Source organism: Haemorhous mexicanus, chromosome 32, assembly GCF_027477595.1.
Source record: "Haemorhous mexicanus isolate bHaeMex1 chromosome 32, bHaeMex1.pri, whole genome shotgun sequence".
NCBI lineage: Eukaryota > Metazoa > Chordata > Aves > Passeriformes > Fringillidae > Haemorhous > Haemorhous mexicanus.
In genome coordinates, this window is record NC_082372.1 from 976,726 (window position 1) to 988,415 (window position 11,690).

General features: G+C 60.8%; 2 protein-coding genes across 2 annotated transcripts; one reads left to right on the forward strand and one right to left on the reverse strand.

Moving 5' to 3' along the window:
- The first annotated feature begins 27 nt into the window (after positions 1–27).
- Positions 28–5,042, forward strand: LOC132340522 (uncharacterized). Its single transcript, XM_059871572.1, has 10 exons — positions 28–80; positions 230–460; positions 546–915; positions 1,525–1,614; positions 1,936–2,025; positions 2,538–2,611; positions 2,819–2,922; positions 3,414–3,595; positions 4,172–4,317; positions 4,795–5,042. The coding sequence occupies exons 2-10, from the start codon at positions 237–239 to the stop codon at positions 4,979–4,981; spliced, it is 1,467 nt and encodes a 488-aa protein (XP_059727555.1). The 5' UTR covers positions 28–80; positions 230–236; the 3' UTR covers positions 4,982–5,042.
- A 4,461-nt stretch (positions 5,043–9,503) lies between these two features.
- On the reverse strand, positions 9,504–11,421 carry LOC132340565 (uncharacterized). Its single transcript, XM_059871635.1, has 2 exons — positions 10,913–11,421; positions 9,504–10,606 (listed from the first exon to the last, which is right to left on the reverse strand). Exons 1-2 carry the CDS (start codon positions 10,925–10,927, stop codon positions 9,647–9,649), a joined length of 975 nt encoding a protein of 324 aa, XP_059727618.1. The 5' UTR covers positions 10,928–11,421; the 3' UTR covers positions 9,504–9,646.
- Positions 11,422–11,690: the final 269 nt, after the last annotated feature.

Here is an 11,690-nt window from a genome sequence, read left to right on the forward strand (position 1 = left end):
CGCGGGAAAGCGGCGGCGGGGGCGCCTTCCCGGCGTGCACCGCGCGGGGCAACTGGGAGAGACTGGGAGGGAACTGGAAGGTACTAGGGGGAACTGGGAGGGACTGGGGAAAACTGGGAGGGACTGGGAGCGTGGGGAGGGGGAGCTGGGAACAACTGGGAGGGACTGGGAGGTTACTGGGACTGGGGACAGGCTATACTGGTCCATACTGGGAACTGTCCCCCCACAGGTTGCCGATGGCCGAGCCCTGCCCGGGCCCTCCCAGTGCTCCCAGTGCCCCCCAGTGCTCCCAGTTCCCCCCTCCCAGTGCTCCCAGTGCCTCCCAGTGGTCCCAGTTCCCCCCTCCCAGAGCCCTCCAGTGCTCCCAGTTCCCCCCTCCCAGTGCCCCCCAGTGCTCCCATTTGCCCCCTCCCACTCTGGAGGGGCTCATTCCCCCCTCCCATTTTGTGCTGCGCCCCAGGTGAGGCTCTCAGTAACTCCCAGTAACCCCCAGTAACCTCCCAGTGCTCCCAATAACTTCCCAGTAACCCCAGTCCCCCTCACAGGTCCCTGGGGGTGGAGCTTGAGGCAGAAAGGGGGCGTGGCCATGAGTTGGAGGTGGAGCTGAAAGCACTGAAGGGGCGGAGCCAGCACCTGGAGGCAAAGCTTGAGGCTGAAAGGAGGCGGAGCCAGCAGCTGGAGGCCGAGCTTGAAGCAGAAAAGGGGCGGAGCCAATCCCTGGAGGTGGAACTTAAGTCAGAAAGGGGGCGGAGCCAAGCGCTGGGGGTGGAGCTCGATGCCCTGAGGGGGCGTGGCCAGCGATTGGAGGCAGAGCTGGATGCAGAAAAGGGGCGGAGCCAAATACTGGAGATGGAGCTGGAGACCCTGAGGAGGCGGGGCCTTGGCCCAGAGGAGGTGGAGCAAAGCCCAGAGCAGGTGAGGCATCAGTGCTCCCAGTTACCCCCAGTGACTCCCAGTAACTCTCAGCCCCCCCAGTCTCACCTGTCCCAGGTGTTCTGGGTTTATCTCGGGGCTGGAGCCACCCTGTCCCCCACCGGGGACACCTGGGGGGACCTGGGGACACACCTGGCGACATTTGGGACACCTGGGGGGACACTTGGGGAACCTGGGGACATTTGGGGGCACTTGGGGACACACCTGAACACATCTGGGGGGACTTGGGACACACCTGAGGACATAGGGGACACCTGGAAGCTCCTGGGGGGGACACCTGGGTGCATCTGGGACATCTGAGCACACCTGGGGGACATTGGGGACACACCCTGGGGTGTCTCAGGTGTGTTTGGGATGTCTCAAGTACATTGGAGGTGGTTCAGGTGGGGTTTTTGGGATTCTCCAGGTGAGTTTGGGGTCTCAGGTGTATTGGGGTTCCCCAGGTGAGTTTGGGGTCTCAGGTGTATTGGGGTTCCCCAGGTGAGTTTGGGGTCTCAGGTGTATTGGGGTTCCCCAGGTGTGTTTGGGGTCTCAGGTGTATTGGGGTTCCCCAGGTGAGTTTGGGGTCTCAGGTGAGCTCTCTCTCCCCAGGTGCTGCTGGGCCGCTGGCGCCAGAAGGTTTTCCAGCTGCTGCTGCAGGTGAGGCTGCAGCAGGGCCAGGAGCTGCAGCTGCAGGGACAGGTGAGGGGACAGGGAGGGGACATGGGACAGCTGAGGGGAGATGGGAGAGGGGAGGAGACACACCTGGAACAGGTGAGGGGACACAAGGGACACACCTGGGACAAGTGAGACCCTGGACAGGTGAGACGCCACAGGTGGGACCAACCCCACACCTGGGGGGACCCTCTGGGATCACCTGTGTTCCTTTAGAGTTACATGGACACACCTGGGCACACCTGTGTCCCTTGGGGAGGGTCAGGTGGTCACCTGGGCAGGTCACCTCTGTCCCTCAGCGATGTCACCTATGTCCCACCTGTGTCCCACCTGTCCCCCCCGTCCCAGGTGCGCTCCCTGGGTGCTGCAGTGGCCGCCGGGTCCCGACAGGTGTCGCTGTTGGAGCTGCGGCTGCGCCAGGGGGAGCAGGAGAGACAGGTGAGGGACACCTGGGGACATTGGGGACACACCTGGGACAGGTGAGGGACACCTGGGGACATTGGGGACACACCTGGGACAGGGAAGGGGTACCTGGGGACACACCTGGGATAGGGGAGGGACACCTGGGGACACACCTGGGGACATTGGGGACACACCTGGGATAGGGGAGGGACACCTGGGGACATTGGGGACACACCTGGGACAGGGGAGGGACACCTGGGGACATTGGGGACACACCTGGGATAGGGGAGGGACACCTGGGGACATTGGGGACACACCTAGGACAGGGGAGGGGTACCTGGGGACACACCTGGGGACATTGGGGACACACATGGGACAGGTGAGGGACACTGAGGACACACCTGGGGGCATTTGGGACCCACCTGAGGCAGGTGAGGGGACACCTTGTGGACAGTTTGGGGACAGCTGGGGGGTTGGGAACATTTTGGGGCCATCTGGGGACAATCTGGGGCCAATTTGGGGACAATCTGGGCCTGTTCCGTGTCCAGGCCCTGTCCCAAGAGCGGCTCCGGGCGGAGGCGGCCGAGGAGGAACTGGGGAAATTGGGCCAGGCCCTGAGCCGGTACTGGGGGAACTGGGAGGGAATGGGGGGTCTGGGCTGTCCCCGTCGCTGTCCCCAGGCTGTTGGGGACACTGGGATGAATTGGTTTGTACTGGGATGAACCAGGATGTCCCCATTGCTGTCCCCAGGCTAGTGGGGACCTTGGGGTTTCTGGTTTGTACTGGGATGAACTGGTTTGTACTGGGCTGTCCCCGTTGCTGTCCCCAGGCTGTTGGGGACACTGGGCATGGCCCTGGCCGATGTCACCGTGGCTGTCGGGGCCCTGGGGACCCTCAGTGAGCGCCTGGGACGGGCCCAGCACCGACTGCGGGGTCAGTGACACTGGGGACACCTGGGGACACTAGAGGGATACCTGTGACACCTGGGGGAGTTGGGGACACTGCAAGGACACTGCAGGGACACCTGGAATACTGCAGGGACACCTGAAGACACTGTGGGGACACTGCAGGAACACCTCAGGGATACTGCAGGGACACCTGGGGACATCTGGGACACTCTGGGGACACCTGGGGGAGTTGGGGACACTGTAGGGACACTGCAGGGACAATTTAGGGGTATTGGGGGGAGGACTGGGGACACCTGGGAGACCTTGGGAGGGGCTGGGGACACCTTGGGAACGCTTTGGGGACACCTTGGCAGGGGGGGGCTGGGACAACTGAGAGACACCTGGAGAGTTGGGAACACTTTTGGGACACCTGGGGGACACTTTGTGGGGCTGGGGACACTTTGGGGACACTTGGGGGAGGTAGGAACATTTCTGGAGCACCTTGGGGACACTTTGGGGACATTTGTGACACCTTAGGAGGAGTTGGAGACACACTTGGGGACACTGGAGAAACTGTGGGGACTTTGGGGACACTGTGGGGACACTGTGGTGGCCGTGTCTGCTGTCCCTGTCCCAGTGTCCCCTCTGTCCCCAGTGCTGGTGGCCTCAGGGCGGCTCCGGTGGCAGCAGGAGCTGGAGGGGACAGCAGGGGACAGCAGGTGAGTGACACTGGGGACACTGGGGGTGGCACTGGGGAACTGGGGACATTGGGATGGCTCTGGTGGCAGCAGGGGGTGACCCTGGGAACATTTGGGACATTGAGATGGCCCTGGGGACATCAGGGGTGGCCCTGGGGACATGGCGGGATGACCCTGGGGACATTGAGGGGTTACCTTGGGGACACTGGGGACAGTGGGGACAGGGGGTGAGTGACATTGGGGACATTGGGGTGGCCCTAGGGACAGTAGGCACAGCAGGTGAGTGACACCAAGAGTGGCACTGGTGACACTGGGGACATTGAGATGACCCTGGGGACATTGGGGGGGTGACCCTGGGGACACTGGGGGACTGGCAGTTGGAACTCTGGGGACACTGGGGACAGTGGGTGAGTGATATCGCGGACATCAGGGGTGGTGGCTGTGGGGACAGTGGTAACTGACACAAGGGTGGCCCTGGGAACACTGGGGTGGCACAGGTGACATCAGGGGATGGCCCTGGGGACAGCGCTGACCTTGGTGGTGACACAGTGGCTTTGTCCCCTCTCTGTCCCCTCTGTGTCCTCTCTGTGTCCCCAGCACGGTGGCCCCAGAGGTGACATTGGAGCAGGTGAGGGGGTGGCACCAAGGGAATACTGGGGGTGGCTCTGTCCCCAGGGTGTCACCCTCATGTCCCCCCCAGGCCACCAAAGGTGGGGATGGAACTCGGCCACACCCAGGCACAGGTGGGTGTGTCCCCAATGTCCCCAATGTCTCCAAATGTGTTTCCAGTGTGGCCCCAGTGTCCCCAAATGTGTCCCTAAACATGTTCCCAATGTCCCCAGTGTCCTCTCAGTGTCACCAAATGTCCCCAAATGTCTCCTAGTGCGTTCCCAAATGTGTTCCTGAGTGTCCCCAAATGTCCCTCAGTGTTCCAAGTGTGTCCCCAGTGTCCCTAAATGTCCCCCAATGTCCCCAGATGTCCCTAAAAATATCCCTGAATGTCCCCAAATGTCCTTCCCAATGTCCTCTCAACGCCCCCAAATGTGTCCCCAAGTGTCCCCTCACTGTCCCCAAGCTGTCCCCACTGTCCTGTCAGTGTCCCCAGTGTCCCTGAGTGCCCCCAAATGTCCTTCAACATCCCCAATGTCTTCAGTGTTCCCTCAGCATGTCCCCAGACGTGTCCCCAATGTCACTCCAATGTCCCCATTGTGTCCCTGCAGTGTCCCTGGCCCCGTTGGTGACGCATCTCCAGGCCCTTGGTGCCGCCATCCTTGGGGACATCGGGGACCCCGCAGTGCCAGGACCCCCATGGGGACACAGGTGACATCATCAGGGACACAGGGGACATCATCAGGGAATGGTGACACTGCGGGGACTGAGATGATGTCACTTTGGTGGTGGTGGTGACATCACTACGGTGATGTTGATGATGTCACTATGATGATGATGATGTCATGGCTCTGCCCCAGCCCTGGCTCAGTGTCACTTTGTCCCCGCCCAGTCCCCCATGTCCCCAAAGCCACCGCAGCCATCCCAGAGGGTCCCCAAAGAGTCCATGATGTCCCCAAGGAGGTTCTTTGGTGTCCCCAGCCCCCCCAATGCCCTCCAGGTGTCCCCACATGTGCCAAGAATGTCCCCGGTTCACCCAAGGTGCCCCCAAGGTGTCCCCAAGAGCCCCCAAAGTGTCCCCAAGGTGTTCCAACCCCCCCCAAAGTGTCTCCAAAGTGCCCCAAAGGTGCCCCCAGTACCACCCACAGTGCCTGGTACAGCTGGGGACAGACATGGGGACAATGCGAACATTGCTGGGGACAGCCCAGTCCCTCCCAGTCCCTCCCAGTTCGGGGTCCTGAGGAGCCGTTGGGTCCTGGCAGGGTCAATCAGGGTCCCCAAAGCCCCACGCCCATCCCAGAGTGGTCCCACTGTCCCCAAGGGGACCCTGCTGTCCCCAGGGCTCTCCCCAAGGCCCCACAGTCTCTCCCACCCCACACCAGTCCCAGGTTTTATTCCCTTTTTTACGTTTTCTTGCTTTTCCTGCCCCTGTTGCCATGGCGACCTCCTGTCTGTCTGTCTGTTTGTCTGTCTGTCTCTCTCTCTCTCTCTATCCCCACCCCCCCCGCATCTTCTGCATCGCCATTGGCTGCTGCGCCCCGCCCCGCGAGCGCTGATTGGGTGAGGGCGGCAGAGGGCGGGAACAGGAACCCAGAAGCGTCCTCACCCGTTGCCATGGAGACCCCTCTGGCGCGTTCCCATGGTAACATAAGTCCCGGCCGTCTTGTGCTGCCATTGGCTGCTGTGCTTGGGAATGAGAGCGCTGATTGGCTGGGTTTGAAGGGAGCGGGGCTAAATGCGGAACTGCTTCTGAATCAGTACAGACTCAACTGGCAACTGGGCCTGAACCAGTACAGACTGAACTGGGAACAGGGATAAACTGGGACCTGGGCCTGAACCAGTACAGACTGAACTGGGAACAGGGATAAACTGGGACCTGGGCCTGAACCAGTACAGACTGAACTGGGAACAGGGATAAACTGGGAACTGGGCCCGAACCAGTACAGACTGAATTAGGAATGATCCCAGACCAGTAGAGGGGCTAAACTGGGAACTGGAATGAGCTTGAACCAGTGCCTGAACTGGGACCAGAACCCCAGACTGGTCTGGGAGCCACAGTGATCACTCATAGACCCAGCACTGGTTTGTACTGGTTCATACTGGTCCATCCTGGTCACTGGCCATACTCCAGCCCCCCTCTCTGTTTCCTGAGCTCCCGGTGTCTGAGCTGCAAGAAGCACTGGGGGCCTCAGGGAACAGCTGCAGCCTGAGGGTCAGCGGGAACAGCCACAGGGGAATGGGCACAGCCCAAGGGTCAGAGGGAAGGGCCGCAGGGGAACAGCCACAGCCCATGGTCATCCAGAACGGCCGCAGGGGAACAGCGGTGGCCCGAGGCTCAGTGAAAATGGCCACAGGGGAATGGCTGCAGGGGAACAGCCACAGCCTGAGGGTCAGCAGGAACGGCTGCAGCCCAAGGGTCAGCAGAAATGGCCACAGGGGAATGGCTGCAGGGGAACAGCCACAGCCTGAGGGTCAGCAGGAACAGCTGCAGCCTGAAGGTCAGCAGGAACGGCTGCAGCCCAAGGGTCTGCGGAAATGGCAACAGCCTGAGGGTCAGCCAGAACAGCTGCAGAGGAATGGCCGCAGCCCAGGCTCAGCTGGATGTGCCGCTTGCCCTTGGGCCATGGCACTGAGCGCTTCCCAGTGGTGTCCGGCCTCACCAGCGCGTGGGCCGTGTGGCCACTGTGGCTCAAGCGCTTGTGGCCGTGTGGGTCGCCCAGTGTCCAGCAGGGCACCATTGGGGGTTGGTCAGCAGTGGGATGTCCGGTGTGGTCACTGTGATGGTGGCTGGCTCAGGTTTGATGTAGAAGATGGTGGGGGGGTCTGGCGGCATGGCCAGAGGAGTGTTGGTGTCATCTGGCACTATCCATGAGGGGCCTTCATCGTTGTCATCGCCGTCATCATCATCGCTGTCATTGTCACCATCCTCCATGAGGATCTTGAGGATCTCCTGGGATGGCAGAGACGGGGATGTGGTGGTGGCCACGCAGAGCTGGAGGAGCTCCATGGTGGTGGCGTGGGTAGCCCAGGAGGAAGAGGAAAAGCAGGAGGAGAAGGAGAAGTAAGGGTCATTGTTGCCATGGATTGTCACAATGTCACCATGGATTGTCACATTGTCATCATGGATTGTCCTGTCCCCACCATGGGTAGTCCTAATGTCACCATGGATGGTCCTAATGTCACCATGGATGATAATAATGTCACCATGCATAGTCTCGATGTCACCATGGATGGTCCTGATGTCACCATGGATTGCCCCCTCATTGCTGTGAGAACCTCATGGTGACAATGACAATGGTCCTTCTCCACTGCGGTTAAGCCACAGGGCCACAACAGAGGGTCCATGAGGAGGAGGAGGAGGAGGAGGATGAAGATCTTTCTCCACTGTGGTTGGCCCGCAATGACCCACTGGGACCGTGGGTGGTGTGTGACAATGACAATGGAGACTCTTCACTACCATGGACTGCCCTTGATGACAATGGAGACCCTTCATGACCTTGGTTGGCCTTTGATGACAGTGGAGATCCTTTATGGCCATGGTTGGCTTGTGATGATGATGATGATGATGATGATGATAAAGGCAACGACCCATCAAGACATTCACATCATGGACATTCCACAATGATGATGACCCTTCAGGAAGACGAATGGTCCTTGACGATGACAATGAAGACCCTTCACGACCACAGATGGTCCATGATGATGACAATGACAAAGGCAAAGACCCATCAAGACCATGGATGGCTCTTGAAGATCAGGGAGGGACCCATCATGGTCATGGATAACCTTTGATGATGACAATGACAGTGAAGACCCATCAAGGCCACAGATGGACTCATGACCATCACACAAGTTCCACAATCATGATGACTGTTCATGACCACAGGCATTCCTTTACATGGTTCCATCATGACCATGAACGTTCTGTGACAGTGCTGATGACAATGATGATGACCCATCATGACCATGAATGTTCTGTGACAATGACGATGCCCCACCACGACCCCGGCTGGCCCCATCCCCCTCCAGCTCCTGCAGGATCTGTCAGCATGGCTCCACCACGTGTCACATCTGCAGCACGCTGGCCACCAGCAAATCCCAGCTAGAACCCTCCAGGACCCCCCAAATCATCCCCGGGATTTTCCAAAACCCCTCCTAGAACCTTCCAGGATCCCTCGGGACCCCCCAGACCCCACCCAGGACCCCTTGAGGCCTTCCAGAACGCCCCAGATCTTCCCCAGGAATTGCGAGAACCCCCAAACCCTCTTGGGACCCCTCAAATCCTCTTTAGGACCCCCAACGTCCCCCCTCTGAGGCCCTTTTTTGTAATGCCTCAAATTGGGATTAAAAGTTGACTTTCCAGGAAGCTCCTGGGTTTTAGCTGGAAAACCAGGAATTTGCTGGAAAAATCAATGTTTTATCCCAATCTGAAGCATTAAAATACAGGAATTTCCAGGAATATAAATTTTTAATGGAAATTTGGAGCATTAAAAACTGAAAATTCCTTGGAAAATCAACGTTTTATCCCAGTTTGGGGAATCTGGGGGGTCTTGGGTCCCATTTTTGGGCATTTCCATGGAATTCCCAGTATTTTAGGGGTTTCCAGGGAATTCCTGGGATTTTGGGGTCCTGGTCCCATTTTTGGGGGGTTCCCATGGAATTCCTGGGATTTTGGTGGGGGGTCTCAATCCCATTTTTGGAGTATCCCTCCCTTCTTTCCCCCCCACCTCCCCCCAGTCCATTTTGGTTTCGATTCTCAGACCTTGCCACCGGCTTGGTCACGCCCCTTTTCTCCAATCTGACCAATCAGAGCTCGGGGCAGAGCCTAGGTGGCACGGCCCGTCTCGTGGGGCTGAATGAGGTCCCGGAAGGTAATTGGGGTCCTGAAAAGGGCAATGTGGCCTTGAGAGTGGGGGGCTCAGGGTCCCGGCAGGGGAAATGAAGGTCCTGGGGGGTAAATGGGGTCCTGGGAGGGTAAATGAGGGTTCTGATGTGTTCATTGGGGTCCTACAGACGGAATTCAGGACCCTCATTTAACCTGCCAGGACACCCATTTATCCCCTCAGTACCCCAATTTACCCCTTCAGGACCCTAAATGATGTCTGTAGGATCCCATTTCCTCCCTCAGGACCCTCATTCCCTTGCCAGGACCCAATTCACCCCCTCAAAACCCTGTTTCCCCTTCCAGGATGCCACTTGTCCCCATCACCATGGAAACAGCACCTGTGAGTGACCTGGCCTTGCTGGGTTGGTCCCTGTCCCCAAGTGTCCCCAGTGATGTCCCATGGAGCCCCAGAATTTACCCCAGGAATTCTCATCATGATTTGGGACAATTTTAATGAAAATTCCCAGAAAATTCCCCAGATTTATCTCAAATCCCCTGCTGGGATGGTGGGAGGGGACAGGTGACACCAGTGATGTCCCCAGTGGTGTCACCACCCCGATGACATCACAGTGGTGACATCACTGTCCCTGCAGCAGCATCGGGATGTCCTCGATGGCTCTTTGGCACCGCTCGGTCACTGTGTGGGCACCAGGGCCACCAGGGTGACTCGAGAGGAGCCTGCGGATGTCCCCAAGTGTCCCCACCAGGTGACGCGTAACCAGGCGGGCACTGGCCTCCCACAGCAGCTCGGCATTGGCCACCTTGGCCACCAAGGTCTCGGGGACATCGGGGGATGCCTGATTTGTCCCCTTCAGGGTGGCCTCGATGTCCCCGAGCTGGCGCTGCAGCTCCTGGGGGAACGCGGTGGCTTTGTCACACGCAGCCACCAAGTGCTCCAGCAGCCCCAGGGCTGTCTCTGCCCGCTGTCCCCTCCTGGTGGCTGCCCCTGCCTCACTGGCAGCCACCATGGCCTCTTCCTTGGCCTTGGTGGCCGCCACCACCTCATTGGTGGCTGCTGCCATCCGGGCCTCATGCGCGGCCACCACTGAGGCCACCTCCTCCTTGTCCAGGGCCAGCAGCGGCTGCCTGGCCTCAGCCACCAGGTTGTGCAGAGATGGCTCCCAGCGGGTGGCCTTGTCCTGCAGGTCCCTGGCCCGGGTGTTGGCGGTGGCCGCAGTGGTGGCCTCCCCGGTGGCCGCGTCCCTGCAGGCATTGCAGAGCTCGGTGGCCTCCCTGGCCAGCTGGGCCCAGCTGTCCTCGAGCTTGGCCACCGAGCCCCGCCAGGCACTGGCCGCAGCTGTCACATGGGCCCAGGTGGCCCCAAGGTTGGCCATAAAGGCAGCCAGGGCCTGGCCCAGGGAGGTGTCACCGTGGTGGCCCAGGGTGCCCTGGAGATGACCGATGAAGGTCCCCAGGGCCGTGTGCAGGGACCTTGGGGACACCCCCCTTGGGGTCAGCAGCACATCCCCGTATGGCCCGGCCAGGGTGGCTGCCACCCTTCCCAGGGTGGTCACCACGTCCACCAACGCCTCCAGCAGCTGTGGAAGGGACAGGGGAGGTGGCAGGGACCTGGTGGCACTTGTGGCCTCTTGGGGTGGCCACTGTGCCCTCCCAGGGTCCTGTTTGTCCCATCCCTGGAGGGCTCTGCTGTCCCCTCTGTCCCTGTGTTACCCCCTCGTCCCTTCTGCCACCCTCCGTCCCCTTCTCCCCTCCAGCCCTCTGTCACCTTCCCCCTTCCCGCCACGCCCCTGTGCCCCTGTCCCCTCCTGCCACTCCCTGTGTCCCCTCCGATCCCCCACCGTCCCCTCCCCCCCGCCCCCCCCCCCGCTCCGGGATTGTCGCACCTCGCGGGGCTCCATGACCGCTGGGGACGCTCCAGGGACACTTCTGGGACACTCCAGACGCTGGCGTGGAGGGGGGGGACACGCCCGAGGGACACTCGGGGGACACTCCAGGAGACGCTGGCGGGGAGGGGGGGACACGCCCGGGGGACACTCGGAGCACACGCGGAACGGGGCGCGGCCGGATGGGGGCAGGGCAAGGAAACGTCACCGCCCCCTGCCCCCCCGCCCGCGGGGCCAGAGTAGGGTCCCCAGTGTACCCGCGATGTCCCCAACGTGCCCCCATGTCCCCAACAGGAGCCCAATGTCCCTTCATGTCCCGTTGGGGACACTGGGGACACACCAGGGTCCTGTTGGGGACGCTGCGGGGATATCGTGGTGACCCACAGAGGGACAGGGGACGCTAGGGCGGCCCCCGTATCCCCAAGGGCAGGACACGGGGTTGGCCCCAAGGTCCCTAATGTCCCTCGGGGTGTCCCCGTGCTCCGGTGGTGACAGTGCCACCACCCTTTCCCTACCTCTGCCCCGCCAGCACCGCCTGGGCCACCTCTAGCCTCCGCGTCACCTCCTTGTGCCCCTCCCCCGATGTCCCCAAGGCCACTACGATGTCCCCGAGCGCCCGGGCAGCGCTGGGGAAGCCCTGTCCCCGTGTCCCCCACGGCGTCACTTCCCTGTCCCGGGTGACAGCGGCCACCAATGTCCCCAGCGCTAGCGTCACCTCCTCCAGCTGCCCCAGCACATCCGCAGTGGCCTCGTTGGTGTCTGCAGCGGCCTCGGCGCT

Bases quoted from the DNA above. Each gene is read 5' to 3' on its own strand.
- LOC132340522 (XM_059871572.1), top strand. From the start codon at position 237: ATGGCCGAGCCCTGCCCGGGCCCTCCCAGTGCTCCCAGTGCCCCCCAG. The intron at 916-1,524 runs GTGAGGCATCAG...CTCTCTCCCCAG, and splicing joins TGGAGCAAAGCCCAGAGCAG to GTGCTGCTGGGCCGCTGGCG. The intron at 2,026-2,537 runs GTGAGGGACACC...TTCCGTGTCCAG, and splicing joins AGGGGGAGCAGGAGAGACAG to GCCCTGTCCCAAGAGCGGCT.